This window comes from Jaculus jaculus, chromosome 11, assembly GCF_020740685.1.
Source record: "Jaculus jaculus isolate mJacJac1 chromosome 11, mJacJac1.mat.Y.cur, whole genome shotgun sequence".
NCBI lineage: Eukaryota > Metazoa > Chordata > Mammalia > Rodentia > Dipodidae > Jaculus > Jaculus jaculus.
Window position 1 is genome coordinate 55332251 of NC_059112.1, and position 21450 is coordinate 55353700.

General features: G+C 52.0%; 3 protein-coding genes across 4 annotated transcripts; 1 reads left to right on the forward strand and 2 right to left on the reverse strand.

Moving 5' to 3' along the window:
- Positions 1–475: 475 nt before the first annotated feature.
- Positions 476–1559, reverse strand: Atp5me (ATP synthase membrane subunit e). Its single transcript, XM_045161182.1, has 4 exons — positions 1459–1559; positions 1136–1190; positions 930–1028; positions 476–560 (listed from the first exon to the last, which is right to left on the reverse strand). The coding sequence occupies exons 1-4, from the start codon at positions 1492–1494 to the stop codon at positions 535–537; spliced, it is 216 nt and encodes a 71-aa protein (XP_045017117.1). The 5' UTR covers positions 1495–1559; the 3' UTR covers positions 476–534.
- Positions 1560–1628: 69 nt separating this feature from the next.
- Myl5 (myosin light chain 5) lies at positions 1629–6348 on the forward strand. Its single transcript, XM_045161259.1, is given in 7 exon segments — positions 1629–1648; positions 1903–2004; positions 4166–4268; positions 4447–4522; positions 5345–5401; positions 5404–5448; positions 6272–6348. Coding segments are annotated over 7 exon segments (480 nt in total).
- A 1006-nt stretch (positions 6349–7354) lies between these two features.
- Slc49a3 (solute carrier family 49 member 3) lies at positions 7355–19872 on the reverse strand. 2 transcript variants are annotated; one of them, XM_004656135.2, is made up of 10 exons: positions 19753–19872; positions 12493–12651; positions 12047–12260; positions 11799–11875; positions 11205–11342; positions 11004–11120; positions 10519–10671; positions 10088–10245; positions 9669–9778; positions 7355–8365 (listed from the first exon to the last, which is right to left on the reverse strand). In XM_004656135.2, the coding sequence occupies exons 1-10, from the start codon at positions 19753–19755 to the stop codon at positions 8088–8090; spliced, it is 1407 nt and encodes a 468-aa protein (XP_004656192.2). In that variant the 5' UTR covers positions 19756–19872; the 3' UTR covers positions 7355–8087. The 2 variants fall into 2 exon arrangements, with proteins under 2 accessions (XP_004656192.2, XP_045017703.1); XM_045161768.1 differs by lacking the exon at positions 12047–12260 and adding an exon at positions 18196–18328 and having other exon boundaries at positions 19753–19845.
- Positions 19873–21450: the final 1578 nt, after the last annotated feature.

Genomic DNA, 21450 nt, shown 5'->3' on the forward strand with positions numbered 1-21450 from the left:
TCCAAACCACTGGTGCTGGCCAGCTGTTAGCCTGCAAGAGCCCAGGAGTCCTCCTGCTGGGAAAAGATGACTTGAACAGCCTCCCACAACCCAAGGAATGATTGTGAGTTGGGGTAGAGGACCTAGACTTGTAAATGTGAGGGGATCAAGCCCCCACCCCACCTCCAGTCCTCCTCTGCCCTTCCAGGGACCTGAGCTGCAGACAGAAGCAGAAGAGCCCAGAGGAGAGCAAAACAAACTGTACCATGGAGGCCAGGCCACTCCATTACTCTGGCATTTTCAGGTCCCCACCAATCTTCCTCACTACATCCTTCTGTACTTCCCAGTTTTTCTGAGCTGAACCCTGGCTTTATCAGCTGATAATTAATGGTCTCACTGAACACCCCTTCTCCAACCACCCTACCGTGAGGATACAAGTGCTGACCTAGAGCCCAGAAGTGAACAACCGAGACAGTGAGGAAAGAACGCCAGGGCATCACAAACCAAAGTTTTATTCATCCACAGGGGTCGAAGAAAGGTAAGTCTGCTGGCACCTCACTTTAATATGCTGTCATCTTGAGCTGAAATGTCAAAAGAGATTGTGTCACACACTAGTATGCTCTTGGGTCACTATGAAGACTTCAAAGCTTCAGTTTTTAAACGATCCAGAATTTAATTCCCAGAGGATCTGACTGCTTCACTAAAACCGTCCCTGACTTCTTTCGTACCATCTGACTTGAACCTGCAGGTTAGCAGGCAGGGATCAGCCTTCTGAAGACGGTGCCACCTGCAGTTGCAGCCTTGGACCTAGGCATCCCCCACCAAGGGAGGTTGTAACGTCCTCCTCACACTCCAAGGGGACTCAGGCGCAGTTTTGAGTGGCAGTACCCACTCTAGCGAGCAGCAGCGTTTTCCTGAAAACCCACAAGCAGAGAGCTAAAAACACATACCTTCTGCCAATTCTCTCTCAATGCGTTTCAGTTCATCCTGCCTCTTCTTCTCCTCGGCTGCTACCCTCCTCTGCTCTTCTGCTCGGGGTTTTAGGTAACCTGGGGAGCAGGTCAATTAACCTCTTGCCTGAAGGCGCTTCGCGAGAAGAGCCGGATCCCGAAGCTCCAGGGAGCTGTGACCACCCCGCGCCCCTCCCCGCACTCACTGTAGCGCTTGGCGCCGTAGGCCATGCCGAGGACCAGAGCGGAGTATCGGCCGAGCTGCAGGACAGAGTGTTAGAGCTGGGAGACATGTCGCGGGAACCCGCGGGGCGAGAGGAACCCGGGTTTAGGAGTCACAGGGATGGGGGGCCGGGGCGCCACAGGGACGGGGACCCGGGTGAAGTGGCGGGGAGGGGTCATGGGGCCGCGGCGCCCGGAGGTCACAGCCTGCAGGCTCCAGGGAGAGGGGCAGGAACGCAGCAGCAGGGTAACGGGGAGGATCACAAGGGCTCGGATCTGCGCGTGGTGGCCGAGAGTCTGGGTTCACCTTGATGAGCGGAGAGACCTGCACCGGTGGCACCATCTTGTCCGTGACCTTCGCGCCGGAAGTACAGCCGAAACGAAGGACGTCACCGGAGCGCTCCGCGCAACCCCAAGAGCGCATGCGCCTTATCTGAGCAGCGCAAGGCGGCGCCATCTGGCGGCCGGACCGTGGCGATGCGCTCCCCGCTGGGTTGGTGAGGATCACGTAGAGTAGTATGCTCTTAGCGCGGGGAGAGCATGTCTTTGGGCACCCAGCCCGGGAATCCGCTCCCCATCTGGCCCGGCTTTGAGCAAGTGGACAACAGGCTTGCTCCTAAGACACCAAGGAGTGTGTTCGGTGGGCCTGGCCAGGGTGGTCTGTGCTGCGGGTGAAGGACGAGGGAACCAGAGGGATGCCATGACAGGCTTCAGAGTCACCAGTAGGCCTAAGTTTCTGTTTTCCGGACAGTGACCCTCCTGGCCTTTCCTATGACTGCCCGTCTGTGCGAATCGTCCTTTGGGCCAACACAGTAGGATTCCCTCTCCCAGAACTCATTGCTTCCATCCCCAGGTGGGTAAAGGGGTCTTCTAGGGAAGGCCATCTGAGTTGGTGTGTCTGCTGGGTCCTCACAGTCCTGAGCCCTGATGTCTACCTTCCACCCAGACCTTGGAGAGCCATGGAGTGCCCAGACTGCCAACCTCTCCGACACCGTGCCAGGAGTGGTTGCCTGACTCCCACAGCCAAGTAAGTGTAGAAATAGGGGTAAGAGATGGACAAGCTGATTCCTTCTCTGTGGGAGCCAGGAATGGCAGGACAGTCCTCATCCATCAGCTGGCTTTGCACAACGACTAGCCGTGACTGGACACTACCCCAACGTTGTGTGTGCTCTGGCCTCAGCTCAGCATTGCACTGGAGCTTGGGAAGATCTACAGTCCTCAAGGGTGGGAGAGAGCCCACCATCTTGACTCCTCATTAAACCAGTTTCCAAAGACAGCATAGCTATGGATCCAGGTCTCATAGTTGGTGCTAAGCAATCCTGTGCTGGGGAAGGGAAGATGACCCAGTGTGGGGCTAGTCTGTGCACTGGGATGGTGCCGTTGCCCACTGGAGCCTGGCTGTCCCATCTTGCACCACTTGCTCTGGAGTCCAAGCCCTAGGAACCTGGAAAAAATTCCCTGAGCTAGAGAGACATACCCAGGCCAATGCCCTAAGACCATCTACTCTTTTCTTGCTTATCCAGACCCCCTGAGAAGCCCTACCTGAATGGGCTTGAGAGACAGAGGCAGATCCCAGCCCTCGTCTAACCCATTCCTCCTTGGGCAAGCTTTGAGGGCAACCAAACAGATCCCCTGTTCCCTTGTAGCCATCTGGATCCTGAGGCCCCTCCTTTCCTACTTTGAGCGGCTGGTCAGATAACCTCAGATGACCAAACAGGTTTCCATCACTGGATCTTAAAATAAACCAGACTACTAAGAAGCTCAAGCTTCCAGAAAATGAGTATCTCTGGGGCCCAGGAGGAATGGGGGTGGTGTGACTATAAGCCACATGGGGGCACTATCAGAAGAGGCAAGGCACACAACACGCAGGCACGTTCACATACATGCATGCTTATGAAAGATCATGGCACCTGCTTTGTTTGAGAGTCCTTTGTGGGGGCAGAAGTGGTGGGAAGGGTCCCACACAGCTCTGGACACCCCTTGGGAACCATTGCACCTGTCAGAGTCAGCTGTGTGTAGAATCCAAACACTCCCTACTGTGCTATCTTTAGTGCAGAGCTCAGTCAGGACCCTCCCTGGGAGGCTTGTGGACCCTGTCACATTCAGAGCTGCACATTCTTGTGGCCATGCCTGGCCCTACCCGGGCCCTTTGCTCGTAGCTCGTACCATCCTAACACCTGAACAGTTTCCCTTGCTTTCCTAATTTTTTTATTTTTATTCATTTATGTTGTCTTTCAAGGTAGGTTCTTGCTCTAGCCCAGGCTGACCTGGAATTCACCATTAGTCTCAGGCAAACTCATGGCAATCCTCCTACCTCTGCCTCCAGAGTGCTGGGATTAAAGGCGTGCACCACCATGCCCGGCTCAGTTTCCCTCTCTTGTCATCTTCTTCGGGCCTTCCCAGGTGGGTGATACACCTCTGCAGGGTTCTACCTCAACATGCTGGAGGGTCTTACAATCTGGAAAGGAGCTTCTGTGGTGGAGGCTATATAGTCCTTGGGAGACAGGACATCTGTTACAGTGTATATTCCGTGGCAGATACACCATAGTTCAGAGATGTTCCTAGGGTGGGGAGCTATCTGAGCTACATACTCCACTCCCACTTGCAACGCCTTCAGCTGCTGTGATTGGACTTCCTGCTGCCACCATCTGGTGTAGGTACAGGTCTCCAAGGACTGTCCACATTTGGCACTATGGGGACCTCATCTGTCCTCTTCACTTTTCCTGTTGGCCTCATCCTCTGCAGCCTGCAGGCATAGCCTCATTGTCATCCCAAGATATCCAGTGTCTGGCACCAATAACAGAGTAACATCCAGATCGCTTCCCTGGGCTTTGTCTGTCAGGCCAAGGAAGTAGTGGGGGAACATCTGGGTGCCAGGCCAAAAGCGACTTCATCTTGTGCAGCCTGAACATTTTCACAGTCCCAGAAATGTTATCTCAGTGAGTCAACCAAGGAATGAGCATCAGTGAGGCTGGAAAAGGCCCTGGGTCCTCCTGACTGGTCTTTACCAGCAGGAAGACCAAGAAGAAAAAGAAAGGTGGGGCAATACCTGCCCAGAGGGCATCCTTCAGTATCTTCTCCAACTTTGAGCAGACCCAGATCCAGGAGTTCAAAGAAGTGAGACTGCCCTTGCACTCTAGGATCACTTCACCCAATTGGCACAGTAGGATGACCCGTGTGGACTGGGGTTGCCCATCCCTTTGGTGGGACAGAAGAGCTGGGCATGGGGGTGAGGGCAGGGGCTAGGGCCAACTCAGACTACTCACAGTTCAACAAGCCTGGCCTTAGCTTCCAGGCCTTCACACTCATGGCTCAGAACCGGGATGGCTTCATTGTCAAGGAGGACCTAAAGGACACATTTGCTTCCTTGGGTGGGTATAAGCAGAGGGTAGGTGTGGCCCTGCACAGCCTCTCTTCCTCCTCAGATAGAATAAGGGCATTGGCCCCAAATGCTGACCTCACACTTTGAGGGTGCTATGGCTAGCACCAAAGAAGGACGTACCCCTGGTTTGTTCAGAGCTAGCATAGGGCACCCAGGGTAGACAGAGCCACCTAGGATAGGTTTGGGGAGGTGCTGGGAAGAGGACTGTGCATAGAGCCTGCCCACCCTGCTGACAGCTGGCTGAACACCTCCCCCAAGGCCCACCTTGTGGAGTTCCCCTCACCCTCAGAGCCGGGTGCCAGCTGCTCTTACCCATTCTAAGCCAGCCCAGCTAGCACATAGCCAACCCTGCCTCAGCTTCCCACCATGGCACACTGCTCTCACCTGTCCTTGCTTGAGGTGGGAGGGCAGGGGGCTTGTAGTCCTGCACTGAGAGCTGGGGAAATCAACTAGCTTCTTCCTGGGGTCAGTAGGAGGCCCCAGGTGGCCATCCTCTCTCCCAGCTTCCTTACACTTGACAGAAAATTGTAGCCATCTTGCGTCTCCACCTTTCCCCCAAGCAGGTGATGTCCTCAGATCAGGGTGCAGGGTAAGCTGACATATCCCAGCCTATGTCCCCCACATTTGAAAGAAGGCTTCCCCTTCCCATCACCAATCTTTGTTTCCATGTGTCCTGCACCATCTGGGGTCACCCTGGAGAATGACAGGCATGGTCAGCATTCCTGTGGGGTCACCTGCCAGTGTCAAGACCAGAGGGATTTGGGGTGATGTTTCTGCTCCAGTGACCACTCTGCCCCCACTTCTGAAACAGGTAGAATCAGTGACACAGATGGCCAGCTGGATGCCATGCTCAAGGAGGTCCCAAGGCCTTCACCTTCACCAGGTTCCTGACCCTGTTTGGAGAGGAGCTCAATGGTAAAATCGGAACCAGGTGCCCCTCAGGAGCCCATCTAATTATGGGTGCTCCTAAGAAATCCAGACATTACATACAAAAATCTGTATTTTTACTTCTTTTTCCTTTTCTTAAGATTAAACAAGGTTTATTAGAATGTAAAGCATACACTCGGAAGGCAGAAGTGGGATCATTGTGAGTTCGAGGACAGCCTGAGAATACGTAGTGAATTCCAGGTCAGCCCTGGCTAGAGACCCTACCTGGAAAAACAAAACAAAACAAAAGAATGTAAAGCATAAAGAGAAAGAGAAAATGAAAGCAAGAATAAGGCAGAGGTGTGCCCAAGCTGGGAGGGTACCTGTGCGTAGCCCTTTGTTGTTGATGTTGTGGTTTCCCCACTCCATCCTCCATCCCTAAGCAGGGTCTCGCTGTAGCCCAGGCTGACCTGAACTCACTCTGTAGCCACAGGCTGGCCTTGAAATCACAGCAGTCCTTCTACCTCAGCCTCCCAAGTGCTGGAGGAAAAGTATGCATCATCACAACTGGCTTTGTATTTTCCCATTTCTTGAGAAGCTTGTCCCAGCAACCCAGGAGCTCTGTGAATCCTGGCTCCTGTCTGCTTAGTTACCTATGGCCCGTCATCTGTCACTCACAGAGCCCTGGCCCCCAAATGCGAGCCAGGGCTTCCCCTAGGACCCTGAGAATACTCCCTGTGCCTGCTGAGAGTAGCATGGACACTGAGTTTCACAAGTGGGAAGGACTCATAGGCAAAGGTCACAGCAAAACTAAGTGCCTGAGGGCCTTGGGCAGGGCAGGACAGAACTGCAAAGACCTTTCTGTGGGCAGGTACAGGGACAGAGAAGACCATCCTAAATGCTTTCGATATGCTTGGCATTGATGGCAAAGGCAGCATCCACAAGTAATGTTGACTTGGGGCTGGGGAACACCTGCCTTGGAGAGGAACCACACCACCTGGGCCCTAAGCCCATTTCCTGCACTGAGAGCTTTCCTGCTCCAGTGGCTTGAGTGGCCATCCCTACCATGTGGGCACCTGTGACCAAGGGGTCATTGTCCCTCAAGCTGTTGATGTCTTTAGCTCCTTTCCCAGAGAGATCTTCATGCCAGGTGCTGGAGAAAGGAGATATTCTGGTGTCCCAAGCACTTGCCTCTGACTCCACTGACATCCTAAGACCCAGGAATGATTGACACCCCACCATGAGCACGATGAATTCTGTGACTAACAGGAACCCAGCTTTCAGTAATGGGTTGGCAGGGTGCAGATAGTAAGCTCCATTCTCAGACCGCCTACCAGAGGAACCACACTGTGAACTGACCTCCCTTCCCACCTCAGCATCAAATGCCTGCTGGCTGGTGTCTCAGGATGACAAGATGACAGCAAATGAGGCTTGTGCAGCCCCCACCCCATGGCTTTTGCAAGTCCAAGCATGTCAGAGGGACAACTGGGGGACCACAGAGGCTGTAGCAGTGGGTGTGGGTGGGTCTCACTAGAGACCCCTGCTGCCGGTCTCCTAGAGGGATGGAGCTGGTTCTGAGGAGTTAGGTCAGGGCTAGAAACTACTCAGTAGCCAATGTATTCTGTCCCAGCTGGAGTGGTAGGGACAACACTATCCTTAACAACCTTCCCACACCACCATCCCTACATATGGTACCAAGACCTCCTGGGACACTGACACCTTCCTCATATCCTCATGGTACCCAAAGGCCCAGGCTAAACATCAGCTCACCCTTGACTAGATAGATAATGGTGGGGGGAGGGGTAGGAGTCCGACTCATCCTGTATGCCACATACCATATACCACCACCCCCATCCCTTCCCTCCCCTGCACCTTTCCTGGCTCTGCCCCTTGTGGTAGTCCATCCTTCAGTCCTCCATTCCTGCATGCAAAATAAAACATAGAGTCCCCTGGATGAAGTTCAATTTCTGTATTTATTGCATCTGGGTGGATGGAACCTAGGATCCTATCATTTCCCAACCTGACCTCCCTTCCCCACCACTGGCTCACTCACAGGTGGACCAGATGCTGGAGTTCACTTCACTGATGTAGGACTGGACTATAAGACAGAGTTATAAGCTCACACTGGGAGGAGAAGGAGGAATGGGCCTCCCCACCCATCAGGCTATGCCAATTCAATAAATGTGGGCCCATGGACTTGCAAGTGTCTGCCTGGGTTTTCTTGGGGTGTTTCCAGGCCAAAGTTCTAATCCTGGGATTCCTCTATGGAGATTTTTCTCACTGTGCTCCCCTCTCAGGCAAGCCTGGCCCATAGTCCTCTGTGCTACCCTTGCTATAGGCTGTGTCTGGTCACACAGTGGCAACCAGAGGAGACAAGGCCTTCCCACATCTGTGCACTCCAGTCCACCCATGCCATGGCCCTCAGGACCCCCCTCAGTCCTTGCTTCTCATGCCAGACCACAGGCACATCCATGTTGCCCCTGAATGGACCTTCCCTGGAGTGGCCACAGGCTTGACCAGGGTCCATTCCACCTGGCCAATTTAGCAGATCTTCCAGCTTCACCCCCACAGTCTGCCTGAAGGTCAAAAGGTCACCTTGCTGTGTCCTTGGTATGCTAAGGGCCCTCAGTCCCTGATGGATCTCTTAGCATGGCTAACCCAGTCAAGGAGACGCCAGCCTACCTTCATTAGACAGCCCTGGTCACATTTTCTGCATGCTCTGGGGGCTCTTGGGGGGCAGAAACAGGACCAGGAACTTCCTGTAGGGGACCAGCTGGGAGTGGCAAGCCAGGAGACTGGAGCAGTGACTTTGGGGTAGGACTCATAATCTCTGGCTCCACAGCGCAAGTCCTGGGTACAGGGTGTCCTAGAGACTCCGCCTCCAAGCGCCGGTACGGGGTGTGGAAGAAGAGCACCATGACACAGGTGAAGAGGGCGCACAGGCTGGCCAGCACTAGCAGGGACACTGAGGGCACAAATAAACCTCTATCCCACAGCTGCCCAGGCAGCCAGAGCCCCCACCATAATTGAACCTGGGTAGACCTGACCCAGTTGACTCCATTAAGAGGCATGGAAACAGCTGTTACCAGCTCCCTGAGGCCCCAAGGACATTTCCAGACCCAAGTGCTAAGAGTTGTGGGCTCTGAGGTCAGGAGTATGGGGTATGGGTCAGGACATAGTTATGCAACACCATCCTGATCTCTACCCACTCCCATCAGTAAATCTCTGTATCTCTCTCTCTCTCTCTCTCTGACCCTGTCACTGTATATCTTTGTTCTGTCTAATCTTTCTCTCTTGCTTGCTTTTTGTTTTGGTTTTGGTTTTTTGTTGTTGTTGTTTTTCAAGATAGGGTTTTATTCTAGCCCAGGCTGACCTGAAATTCACTATGTAGTCTCAGGGTGGCCTCGAACAGGGTGGCCTCGAACTCACAGCAATCCTCCTACCTGTACCTCCTGAGTGCTGGAATTAAAAGTGTTTGCCACCACACCTGGCTTCTTTCTCTTTCTGTTTATATATATATATATATATATATATATATATATATATATATATATATAATTTTTTTTTTTTTTTTTTTTTTTTTTTTTTTGAGAGAGAGAATGGGTGCACCAGAGCCTCCTGCCACTGCAAATGAACTCCAGATACATGTGCCACTTTGTACATCCGGCTTAATATGGGTACTGGGGAATTGAACTCAAGCTGCAACCTTTTCTCTGGGTTTTTTCTCTGTCCCTGTCTCTCTATCTCTGTCAGTCTCTGTCCATCTTTATCTCTGTATATCTATCTCTGCCTTTGAATCTTCCTTTTCCTCTCTGATCTATATCTCTGTCTTTCTCTCCCTCCCCCCGTGTGTGTGTGTGTGTGTGTGTGTGTGTGTGTGTGTGTGTGTGTTCCTCTGGCATTTGAAACACCTTACATGGGGTACTGAAGTTGTATTTTTTTGTTGTTTTTGTTTTTTCAAAGTAGGGTGTCACTCTAAACCCAGGCTGACCTGGAATTCACTATGTATTCTCAGGCTGGCCTCAAACTCATGCCAGTCCTCCCACCCCTGCCTCCTGAGTGCTGGGGTTAAAGGTGTGTGCAACTATGCCTGACTGAAGTTGCATTTTTGTCGGGGTATTTGGGCCACACCCACCAACTGAGCCCACGCACCTGACCCCGGCCCCCATGCTATACCTACAACGCCCAGCACCCAGGAGAGGAAAGAACAAGGTCCCTGACTGGGCCAAGCCTCCTAGCCCCCTAACCCCCGCTTTCTGGTCACTCACCTGTCCAGTCCAGAGGGTCCTCACCATGCCCACAGGTAGAGAAGGATGACCCTGTGCGCTTCACAGTCAGCGCCATCAGTAGCAGCATGATAAGCACACCCTCGGCCTGCCTGGACATACAGGGCCCTTAGCCAGGGAAGCAGCATTGCCTGCCCACCAGAGCTGGTCACTTAGGAGGGGGTCAACATCAAAGCCATTTACTGTGCCATCTAGCGTTCCCAGAGCAGCACACTGCCCGGTCCATGTGGGCCCACTGGCTGGTCTAGATTTGCACACACACACTGGGTCCTTGCCCAGCCCTGGCCAGAGCAAGCTTACTTGCTTCATGGAGGGTGGCAGTAGAGGTTTATGAGACATACAGCTGGGGCAAGGTGAAGGAGGGGCTCTAAGAGAAGTGGCCAGTGCAGAGGGACACTTACCCCAGGATAAAGATCAAGCCTGCAGAGGAACCTTCGCCTACGGGAAATGAGCATTCAACTGCCAGCTCCATGGCCACAGGTGCCACCGAGAAACCAAAGAGCCCAAGCAGAGAACAAATGGCCGCCAGGGCCAGGGTCTGTCCCTGCAGCTGGGATACCTGGGAATAACAAAAAAGCAGAGGCCACGATGGAGCAGAGGGAGCAGTGAGACAAGTCAGCTCCCCCATGAGCTCCTGGGTTGGATGCTGAGGGGTGTGGCAATGAAGCCCTGACCCACCCAGGGCCATCAGACAGGACAAAGCCGGGCCTGAGATCAAGGCACTAGCTTGGGCTAAGCCACCACTATCCCTCCTGGCCTTTGCCACCACCGACCTGCCAGGGTACCCTTGATCATGGGTGTTCAAGCACATTCTTGGCTCCAAGGGACTCACCAGTGCAAAGGCCACAAAGGTCATGGAGGTCAGGGACAGGCCAATCTTGGTAGCCTCAGTGAAGTGTTTGGTCCGATCCACATACAGGCCCAGAATCAGTGCCCCTAGGATCCCAAACACGATGAAGAGAGCCCCACAAAGGCCGGAGAACTCCTAGAGGTAGGGAGAAGATGGATGCTAGGAACCATCATGGGACAGGGAGCCACAAGAGCTGCTCAGGACACATGCCATCACCAGGGCAGTTCCCAAGATGAGGGTTCTTGCACTGCGTATCCCACTAAAAGGAAGGAGCTACCATCACAAATGCACCACAGGTCCTAATGTCTATGCATCCTAAGCAGACCCACACCCACCACTGTGCCAGGGGACAGAGGGCATGACCCAGATGTAGATGAGCACCACCTCCATCATAGTGGATGCTGAGGACTTGAAACAGCAACCCCTGAAGAGGCATAGTCCCCTCCATGGGCAAGGCTGCCACTCACATTGGAATAGCCACTGGCACAGAGGATCTGCTCCAGGAGGGCTGAGAAGCTGGTGAAGGCGCCGATGCCACCACCGAAGCACACAGCCAGGATGACGTAAGCCTTGTTCTTTATGAGCTGTGGGGGAAGACAACCATCAGCCCAGGACCCCCACAGGCTTCTGAGCAGAGCTTTCCTGCCTCCATGGTCCGCAACACCCACCAGCTTGAGTCCGTGGGAGAAATCCTCTGAGGTGGAGCTGGCAGCCCCGACAGAGGGCGGGACTGGGGGCACATTCTCCCAGAGGCAGGCAGTGGCCAGCAGGCAAGCAAGGGCAGCAGGAGCAATATAGACACCAAGCTGGGGAGAGAATGCAGATGTGCCATAGACCACGTCACTGCATACAGCCCCATCTGCCTCAGTCTGCTCTGCCCACCTTCCTGCTGCCACCTGCCTTCAACCTGCAGAGTCAGTGAACCCAGGGCCTGTGGGAGGCTGTTCCACTCCACCCTCACTTGCTCCAAGTGGCTTCACACAGAGCGTAGGCTTTCAGAATACCATTCAAAGATGAGTCCCTCCATGATAACACCAGTTCAACATCCCAGGCTTCCAGACTCACCCTCATATAAGAAGCTGGTCATGCTAACACACCTAGGTGTGTCATACCAACAGGTGTGTGCACATGGATTATATATGCATATACCACACACCACATACAGGTACACCCACCATATATACCACACACAAATTTACACTATTTGTCTATGTGCAAACACATGAGCACACATGATACATGCATGCTCATGAGCCCCTCACCATTATGGGGATGTCTTCTGCCTTCTTGACCAGGGCAGGTGACAGGACATTGGCCACAAGGATGCCCAGGGGGTTTGCTAGATAAACAAAGAGCTGTTATCTCAGTTGCACAGGCCTTGCCCCAGCCCTTGGGGGATGTCTTCCTGGCTCAGGCACCTTGGCCTTGGCCCAACAGGAGCAGAAGACATGCATCCAGGTAGGGGCCGAAGGCTGAGCCCAGATGGCAGAGGTTGCACCTCTGGACTCACACATAGTGCCGATCATGTTGGCTGTGGCTCGCTGCTGCTCTGGGAACCACAAGGCAGCCAGCTTGGCTGGAGAAAAGACAACCAGTGTCTGGGCGAGGGCACAGAGGCTTTGGCCACTCATGAAGAAGAAAAAGGGGTTGGGGATTCCTACAGCCATGGAGGGCAGGGCCCGAAGCATACTGCCAGCAAGGTTCAGCCATGCTCCCAGGATGGTCTGCATTGAGATTGAAATGGACAATCAGAAGGCTACGTACCAGCTGGACTTTCCATCCCCCAAGTCTCCTGATGCCCATCTCCAGCCCAGAGGAACACCCCAGCTTCCAACCTCTGAACCTTGGAAGCTGTGCCTGGATGGCCTAGTCAATAGGGCTAGTGGATCCTGGTCCTATACTTGAAAGCAGAGGGCCCACCCACCCCAAACAGGTGTGGGGTGAGACCTGACTCACCGCCCCTCGGAGCCCAACAGAATCCAGGACCCAGATGGCTGCCATGCCAAATGGGATGGATACCAAGAGGTAGATCAGTGACAGCCAGTTGACCTGATCCATGGACAGAAAGAAGTGTTGGGTGATGGTGTCCGCCACAGGTGCAAAGCTGAGCCACAGCTGCAAGACACACAAGAGTTAGTCCTGGGGCCACATACCACTCAGCCACCTCTGCCCTAGTTCAAGCCTGTGACCCCACATGACCAGCCAAGGGACAAGCATATGGATATGCCTGTGTTGCAGTCCGGTTCGCATTGCTGGTAGAAATCACCTAACCAAGAGCAGCTTCTGGGAAAAAGAGATTTATTTTGGCTTACAGGCTCGAGGGGAAGCTTCACGATGGCAGGGAAAATGATGGCATGAGCAGAGGATGGACATCACCCCCTGGCCAACATATGGTGGACAACAGCAACAGGAGAGTGTGCCAAACACTGGCAAGGGGAACCTGGCTATAACATCCATAAGCCCACCCCCAACAATACACTCCCTCCAGGAGGTGTTAATTCTCAAATCTCCATCAGCTGGGAACCTAGCATTCAGAACACCTAAGTTTATGGGGGACACCTGAATCAAACCACCACATTCCACCCCTGGCCCCCATATACTGATATCCATACATGATGTAAAATACAATGCATTCAGTCTGACTTTAAAAGTCCCCATATTTTTTATCAATTCCAATGATGTTCATACATCCCCATAGTTCAAGATCTTTTAACTGAGCTGTAATACCAAAAAATAACCTCAAAAAACCCATAATGGCACAGAATAAATATTCACACTGCTAAAGATGGCATTGGGCATAGCAAAGAAACATTCAACCAATATAAGATTTAAAACAACCAGGGAAAACATCAAACTCTATAGCTTCAAGTACAGCAACTCTAGCCAGTGACAAATCTTCAAGTCCGGTAATTCTAACCAGCAACAAGTCTCTGGCATTCCAATTCTGCCCCTCCAGCTAGGCTACTCACAGTCCTGGAAAACTTCATTGAGGCCGGCAGCTCCTTGGCAGCCATCTCATGGTCCCGGCATCTCCACTGGGTCTCCACTGCAAGCCACGGTTCATCCTCATGGCCCCATGGGGTCTCTGTGCAGGCAACCAGCAAACCTACTTCACACTGCCCATGGCCATTTCCAAAACACAAGACTGTGTTGCAAACTCAATGACCCTCTTTCCAGCATTTCTTATACTCCACGATACCAGGTAGGGTGCCAATTTGTTAATCCAGGGGGGAATAAAGCAGACTTTGAAGAACAGGACACTCCTTGAGCACTCAGGCCCCTTCTAAAGAGTTGACATTCTTTCCATTGCCCCAGCGCAGGTCAGCTAGCCCAGTCTCAAAGGTTGTAATCTCTCAGTTGCAGCTGAACAGGCAACAGTTCACCCAAAGATTTTTCTTTCTGTGCCATATCCCTCTGCACACACCAGTTCATTTCTACGCAAAGCAACCCTGCACAACTTCTCAGGACACGGGCACAAGAGCAAGCTTCTCACACAAACTGCTAGCTCAGTCCAGGCAAAGCTTTTTCTCACCCTCATAAGCCAAACCTCACAGTCCATAGTTGTTACTGCCTTCAGGTCTTTCAGCTCTGACCAGGATAGACCATCAAGCTGTACTTACAGCACTGCAAGGCATCTCTTAGGCCAAGGTTTCAAATCCTTCCACTTTCCTGTTGAAAATCAGCTACAAAAGGCTGAAGCCACACAGTCAGGTGTCTAGCAGCAATCCCACTCCTCGGTACCACTTTACTGTTGCAGTCCGGTTCGCATTGCTGGTAGAAATCACCAAACCAAGAGCAGCTTTTGGGAAAAAGAGATTTATTTTGGCTTACAGGCTCGAGGGGAAGCTTCACGATGGCAGGGGAAAATGATGGCATGAGCAGAAGGTAGACATCACCCCCTGGCCAACATAAGATGGACCACAGCAACAGGAGGGTGTGCCAAACACTGGCAAGGGGAACCTGGCTATAAAGCCCTTAAGCCCGCCCCCAACAATACACTCCCTCCAGGAGGCATTAATTCCCAAATATCCATCAGCTGGGAACCTAGCATTCAGAACACCTAAGTTTATGGGGGACACCTGAATCAAACCACCACAGCCTGTAAAGGCCATGGGAACACAGCCTATGAGGAACTCTGGGCCATCCTGTCATCCCCCAAGAAGGTACCCAGGCAGAGCCCACAGCTTGTCCAGTAGTGGACAGTGGACCAGCCTGGAGGAAGATGCAGAGGCTAACAACCTGGTCAGAGTCTACAGACTATGAACCCCACCAGAGTTAGCCTGAGCCTCTGAGGAGGCTGAGGTCCATCAGTAGCAAGTGTGTCCACTGTCTGGGAGATATTGTTGAATGTGGTTGAAGGAGGCACGTGGACAGCTGAGACTTAGCTGTGGGCAAGGAAAAAATGTGAAACAAGAACCTCAGGGACCTGGCTGAGCCTGGACACTGAGAAGGTGGGATGGCAAAGCTTAGGAAGACAGAAAAAGAAGACAAGGTGAGGGGAGGTGGGAACCCTGTTCCCCAGTTACATGGATGTGCAACGTGCTGAGACAGGATGGACAAAGAGCACACTGTGAGACCTGGTGTGTGGTGGAAACTCCATAACAGACATTCAGATGGCCAAGAACAGGGGGCCTGGGGGGGAGAGCAGTGAGCAAACAAGGCCAGGGGCAGGGTGGTGGTTTGATTCAGGTGTCACCCATAAATTTAGGTATCCTGGGAGTTTTTTGTTTTGTTTTGTTTTGTTTTTTGTTTTTTCGAGGAAGGGTCTCACTCTAGCCCACACCTGGAATTCACTCTGTATTCTCAGGGTGGCCTTGAACTCATGGAGATCCTCCTACCTCTGCCTCCCAAGTGCTGGGATTAAAGGTATGTGCCACCACGCCTGGCAAATTTAGGTGTCCTGAATGTTTGGTTCCCAGCTGATGGAGATTTGGGAATTAACGCCTCCTGGAGGCAGTGTATTGTTTGGGGTGAGCTTAGGGATATTATAACCAGTGTCCTCTTGCCAATGTTAGGCACCCTCTCCTGTTGCTATTGTCCACCTAATGTTGGCGAGGAGGTGATGTCCACCCTCTGCTCATGCCATCATTTTCCCCTGCCGTCATGGAGCTTCCCCTTAAGTCTTTAAGCCAAAATAAACTTTTTTTTTTCCCAAAAGCTGCTCTTGGTCAGGTGATTTCTGCCAGCAATGCAAACCGGACTGCAACAGTAAAGTTGGTACCAAGAGTGGTGTCATTGCTGCTTGAACCCTGATTGTGTAGCTTTGGCCCTTTGAAGCTGATTTTCAAGAGGAATGTGGAAGGATTTGAAACCTTGACCTAAGAGATGCCTTGCAGTGCTGTAAGTACAGCTTAATGGACTATTCCGGTCAGAGTTGAAAGAACTGAATGCAGTAAGAACTATGGACTGTGAGGTTTGGCTTGTGAGGGTGAGAAAGAGCTGTGCCTGGACTGGGCTAGAAGTGTGAGAGGCTTGCTGTTATGCCCATGTCCTAAGAACTTGTACAGGGTTGCTTTGAATAGAAATGGACTGGTGTGAGCAGAGGGTTATGGCACAGAAAAAAAAAAGAAAGATTTGGGCTGCAACTGCTGCCCATTCAGCTGCAATTATATGAGAGACTACAACCTTTGGGATTGGGCCTACTGATCTGCATTGGGGCAAGAGGAAAAATATACTTTTGAAGGGGCCTGAATGCTCAAGGAGTGTCCTGTTCTTCAAAGTCTGCTTTATTCCCACATGGATTAACAAATTGGCACCCCACCTAGTATTATGGAAAAAGATGGTCATTGAATTTGCAACATGGTCTTGTGTTTTGGAAATAAGCATATGAAGCAGGTTTGCTGGATGCCTGCATGAAGACCTGATAGAGCTGTAAGGATGGACGACGGTGGGTTGCAGTGGAGGCCCAGTGGAGATGCCAGGACCACCTGATGGCTGCTAAGGAAAGCTGCTGGCCCCAGTGAAGTTTTCTAGGACTATGAGTAGTCTACCTGGAGGGGCAGAATTGGAACTCCAGAGACTTGCTGCTTGTTAGAATTATCGGACTTGAAGATTTGTCACTGGCTAGAGTTGTTGGACTTGGAGCTACAGAGTTTGATGTTTGCCCTGGTTGTTTTAAATCTTGTAATGATTGACTGTTTCTTTGCTATGCCCAATGCCATCTTTTGCAGTATGAATGTGTATTCTGTGCCATTTGGGTTTTTTTGGTTTATTTTTGGTATTATGGCTCAGGTAAATGACTTCAGACTATGGGGATTTTGATCATCATTGGGAGTCATAAAAATTATGGGGACTTTTAAAGTTGGACTGAATGCATTGCATTTTACATCATGGATGGTTGTCAGTTTATTGGGCCAGAGGTGGAATGTGGTGTTTTGATTCAGGGGTTCCCCCCATAAACAGGTGTTCTGAATGCTAGGTTCCCAGCAGATGGAGACTTGGGAATTAACATCTCCTGAAGACAGTGTATTGTTGGAGTGGGTTTATGGGTATTACAGCCAGTGTTCCCTTGCCAGTGTTTGGCACACTCTCCTGTTGTTATTGTCCATCTGATGTTGGTGAGGGGGTGATGTCCACCCTCTGCTCATGCCATCATTTTCCCCTGCCATCATGGAGCTTCCCCTCGCATCTGTAAGCTAAAATAAACTCTTTTTCCCACAAACTGCTCTTGAGTGATTTCTGCCAGCAATGCAGACCTGACTGCAACAAAGACAAAAAAGGGAAACCATGCTGGGTGTGGCAGCGCACACCTTTCATTCCAGAACTCAGGAAGCAGAGGTAGAAGGATGCCGTGAGTTTGAGACCAGCCTGAGACTACATAGTGAACTCCTGGGCTAGAGAGAGACCCTTCCTGGAGTTGGGAACACCCCTAAACCACAGAGCTCAGAGCCCAGGGTTTCTTCTTTTGGAACAGGGTCAATGGCCCCTCTCTGCCTAATGATTCTCAGACAGAAACATCTAGGTATGTGCCAGCCCGTTCATATAGATGACTGGAAGGTGAAACGTTCCTGAGCAGGAAACATTCGCCAGCCTTAGGCATTGTCCAGTGTAGGAACTCCTCCCCAAAGCAAATAATACAGTGCACAATCAAAGAGGTGCGGGGGTGGGGGGGGGGTGGGGGGGGCTGAGTGGAGAGGAGAGGTGCCTCAAACTTAACACAGAAAGGAGGACAGGGGGATGTGTGGACCAACAAGGGTGTGCCAAATCAAAGTTCCTGATGAATTCTGTTCAAGATGACAAGCTCCAGCCACACCCTTCATAGCTAAGCAAAGAGAGCCAGGCTTCCCCACCCAGAGCCTCAGGGAAACACCAAATTTGGGCAATGGAAACAGTTGCATTTTCTTCCTTTTTTCCCCCACCCCCCCCCCCCCCTTAGAACAGTGTAACTGGCAAATCTTCCAGGTTCCAAGAGCATTCCATGCGGCCCAGCTGCCTCTGGCCTGGCCTCACAGAGCAGACAGAAGGCCTGATGTGTTTACAACCTGCTGTGCTGAACAAAGGGAACAGAGCCCACTTTTCAAGCCTCCAGCTTTATCCTGGTTCCTCCCAGAACTGTGGCCCATTGGCGGAGGAGGCAGAGATGTGTCTAGTATGGGCAAGGAATGAATGTGAGGAGGTACCCACAGAACAAGGACCCATTCAACTAGCTCTCAGCCTTACCTAGGCTTGCTCTGGTGGCCCTTTTCTGTGCATGAGCAGTGGCAGTCCCACATACTTGCATGCAGAGCACTGGGCTGTTTCTTGGCCTCACCCCAGGCTCTGCCCTTTCAGAACTGAGGAGGCTGGACACCAGCTGCAGACAAGGGAGCAGGGGCACAAGGAAAATGGAGTAAACAATGGAAACCCAGCCAAGAATCCAATTCTTGGTGTCAGGTTAAGATTTCTGTTTGCTCCAAAATGACATCAAGACATCACAAGACTGTCCCAGGAACTTCCCCAATCCAGGAAGCAGCTGGAGGAGGCTAAAGAAGATTGCTGCTTGCACCCCTAGGCATCCACCCGCCCAAATCCACTTATGTTCTCCAGTGTTAGAAAAGTGAACGCTGCAGCCAAATCATAGCAATCAGTTACAGGTAGAGAAGTTTCTGGAATCACTGCAACTACCTGTGTCCCGTGCTTGGTTAAATCTGGTTCTGGGGTTGGAGAGATGGGGCAGTGGTTAAAGCATTTGCCTGCAAAGTCTAACCCAGGTTTGATTCCCCAGTACTCATGTAAATCCAACTGCACAAAGTGGCACATGCATCTGGAGTTCATTTACAGCAGTTAGAGGCCCTGGGGAACCCATGTTTCTTTCTCTCTCTCTCTCTCTCTCTCTCTCTCTCTCTCTCTCTCTCTCTCTCTCTCTCTCTCTGCTTGCAAATAAATAAATTACTTAATTTTTTTAAAAAAAGAAGCCAGGTGTAGTGGTGCACACTTTTAATCCCAGCACTTGGGAGACAGAGGTAGGAGGATTGCCAAGTGTTCAAGGCTACCCTGAGACTACACAGTGAATTCCAGGTTAGGCTGGGCTACAGCGAGACCCTACCTCAAAAAACAACAAATAATAAATAAATAAATAAAACAAACTCTGGCTTTCCACAACCAGCCCAGCAACAAAAGAGAACAGGCTCTGGGAATCAGCTCGCTGAAGTTTCACATGCGGTGCCAGTGGGCTGCTGGAAGATGATAAACCCTGGTCACCATCCCCAACTTAGGTGTGCACCCCCTGCACTGCGTCCAGTTGCCACCTACAGCTGAATGGCCTAAAAGCTGCCCAAGTAGCTGTCAACAGTCTGAGAGGCCCCGCATCTCCCAAAGATTCCTCTACACACTTTTTGGTAGATATGTGGCAAGTGCTGTCTCCACGCAGGCTCAGGTGACCAAGCATGGGGTGACCTGACAGGCCTTTGGGCTGTGGTGAAAGACTCTCACATTGTACACTTGCATCTGATGGGGTGAGAAAGGAGGGACTTTAACCCTCTCACCGCAGCAACAAGGGTCTAGGGAGTCTGTGTAGCAGGTTGCAGAGGTGGGACCAGGAACACTGGCAGCCCCAGCTCCCTTGCTTGCCAACCTGTGCTCTGTGCTCTTCCAACGGCTGCCTGGAGATCCAGAAGGCCCGAAGTCGGTCCCAACGACTGCGCGCAGACATGGGGTGCTGGGGCCCCAGGAAAATGAAGCGAGGCAGAATCCCCCATCCCCGGGCCGCCCAACTCCCGCGTGCGCCCCTTCCCGTACCATAGCATTGGAGCAGCTCAAGAGGCTGATCACCAGCAGGAAGACCCAGCGGCGCGCGTAGGTGCGGGGGCCGGGCAGCGCATCCCTGGCTGCCCCGGCTGTCTCGGTCCAGTCCCCGGAGGCCCCTGTCCCGGTCTCCGTAGGCCCCGCCATGCCCGCCCCGTCCGCAGGCCGTCCAGCCCTCCCACAGCCCGGCCGCGCGCACTTAAGGGCAAGGAGCGTGGGCAGGACGCCCGTGTACCCATTCTGGGAGGGGCAATGAGGTCAGTTCCCGCCCCAAAGAACAGCTCAGGAGGGAGGGGCCAGGGGTGAAGTTAGACCTCCTTTGGCTTCCTTGAGAGGCCCAAAGTGGAAATCTCTGCTACTAAAGGAGGGATAAAGTCCCCTTCCTCAAGGGCCGATTTTGTCAGCCTGTGTGGCTCCCACCGTTGACACGTCCACTAGGATGAGTGCAGGAAAGGTGTGTCGTTTGTCGTCTCCCCCGCCCCACACACGCCCCAAAATGTTGAGATTTGGAGAAGCCACAGTGACTGGCCAGAGGCCAGCCTGAAGGAGGCTGGGACCAGCGTGCCAAAAAGCCTCCAATCCAAGCTAAGTATTAGACTTCTAGAGAGGAAGGAGTGGGCGTTACTGGGACGGGAGGGGAGGCGGAAGAGCTGCAGGTAGGTGGTTCATTTCTGTGGGGAAGAGAGAGGCTTGGCAGAGGAGTGGAGTCACATGACCTTGGGCCCAAGCAGCTGACAGGAGTCACCTGACCCTGGCCTCTTTGATGTCAGGCTGCCTAAGAGCAGTGGAGCCAAGGGCTCTGCACAAACCAATGTGGTGGGTGGGGTCCGGCCCAGGCAAGGGAACTGGCGGGTCAGTGACTGCAGGCACATTCCCCCAATGAAGAGGCCTCTTGTGGCCTTGCTCCCAAGGTTACGGTTCCTTTTTTGATCTTTCTGGGGTTTGTTTTAATTTTCTTTGTATTTTTATTATATATTTGTGTGTCTGTGTATAATATGAGTATGCATGCCATAGCCTGCAGGCGAAAGTCAGAGGATAATTTCATGGGTTTTCTTCTCTCCTTCCACCTTCCTCAGAGACAGGGCCTAGCTTGCTGCTTACAAGCTTCCAGATTCCCCTGGCTTGGCATTGAGATTACAGACACATGTGCCACTTTGTGTCCAGCTTTCCATGATTACTGTGGAAGGTCCAATTCTGCTGAGCAGACTTGTAAGCAAACACCTTTAACCACTGAGCCATCTCCCCAGCCCTGCTTTGCCACACAAACACACACAATAGAGATATATATTTGTGATAGAGAATATGGGTGCCAGGCCTCTTTTCAAACTCTGAAAGCATGTGTCATTTTGTGTGTTTGGCTTTATGTGGGTACGGGGGATTTGAACATGGGCTTTGCAAGCAAGTGCCTTTAACCTCTGAGCCATCTCTCCAGCCCTGTTTTGCTTTTTCTTTTTTTAAAAAATTTTTTTTATTTTGTTTTCAATATAGGGTCTCACACTAGCCCAGGCTGACCTGGAATTCACTATATAGTCTCAGGGTGGCCTCGAACTCATGGCAATCCTCCTACCTCTCCTGGATTAAAGACGTGCGCCACCACACCTGGCTTTTTTTTTCCAGTTTTTTCTTTATTGACAACTTCCATACTTACAGACAACAAACGATGATAACTCCCTCCCCTTCCCCCACTTTTCC